The 825-nt window shown below is 38.8% G+C and overlaps 1 protein-coding gene across 1 annotated transcript in view; it reads right to left on the bottom strand.

Annotated features, from left to right (window-relative positions):
- LOC119589415 (VWFA and cache domain-containing protein 1-like) overlaps window positions 1-825 on the bottom strand; it is a 30,393-nt gene that overhangs the window by 3,647 nt on the left and 25,921 nt on the right. Inside the window, exons 17-19 of the mRNA XM_037938025.1 lie at window positions 741-755; window positions 607-705; window positions 154-267 (exon numbers count right to left, since the gene is read on the bottom strand). Of these exons, the coding sequence (XP_037793953.1) occupies window positions 154-267; window positions 607-705; window positions 741-755 (228 nt within the window). The remainder of the gene's footprint in view (window positions 1-153; window positions 268-606; window positions 706-740; window positions 756-825) is intronic.

Genomic DNA, 825 nt, shown 5'->3' on the forward strand with positions numbered 1-825 from the left:
AACCACATGGCATAAAAAAAAACAATATAACCATTTCCTTTATAATATAAGAAATTAATTTTTTTTTTTCTAGGAAATATGAAGCCTTGAAAATATTCAAGAATGATAAAATTTAGAATTCCACAAAAATTAATGAGAATTCAAACACTTTACCATGCTACACGGGCAGAAAGCTACAGCTGGTGTGCAGGTCTGGTTAATGATTCCAAAGATGAGGTTTGTGGCAGGCACTGCGGTGAGAGCATAACGTAGGCACGAGTTGTCCACCTGGTGGTTATAAAGTAGTTTTTCTATTACTCAAAAACAAGGAAGAAATTAAAGAAAATTTCTTGAATTCTACCCTTCAAGCAGAAAATTTTGCAGCACTCAGGCATTTTCCTTAATGCTTCAAGCATCTTCCTTTACTCAGTAAATACCCTTCTATCAGTGATCTTTTTCTTCGTTTTTCCTTTCGTTTCTGCAAATCATTTTGTTCAAATACAATATCAATATACTTTCCTCAACAATAGCATTTTTATAGCAACAGAGCCCTTCATAAAAGGAGGACCTTTTACTTCATAATCCGATGCATATTTGCCACCTCAGCCTCTCAAGGACTACTCCTACCTGTCCTTTTCCTCCCGCAGGTGAGGCAACAATCTGGTCAGGAGGAAGGCGGAGGGAGTAATGGCGCTCACTGACACCAGCCACCACGGCACATGAAGCCTTTGTCAGTTTTTCCCCCTCCCAAGAAGTTCCATGGAGACAACTGGTTCCTGTTCAAAATTGAAGATGGGAGGAAGTGAAATATATATATCTGCAATCATTAGCTGGAGTGACTGGGAG

The sequence above is a fragment of the Penaeus monodon genome, chromosome 25 (genome assembly GCF_015228065.2).
Source record: "Penaeus monodon isolate SGIC_2016 chromosome 25, NSTDA_Pmon_1, whole genome shotgun sequence".
Taxonomy (NCBI): Eukaryota; Metazoa; Arthropoda; class Malacostraca; order Decapoda; family Penaeidae; genus Penaeus; species Penaeus monodon.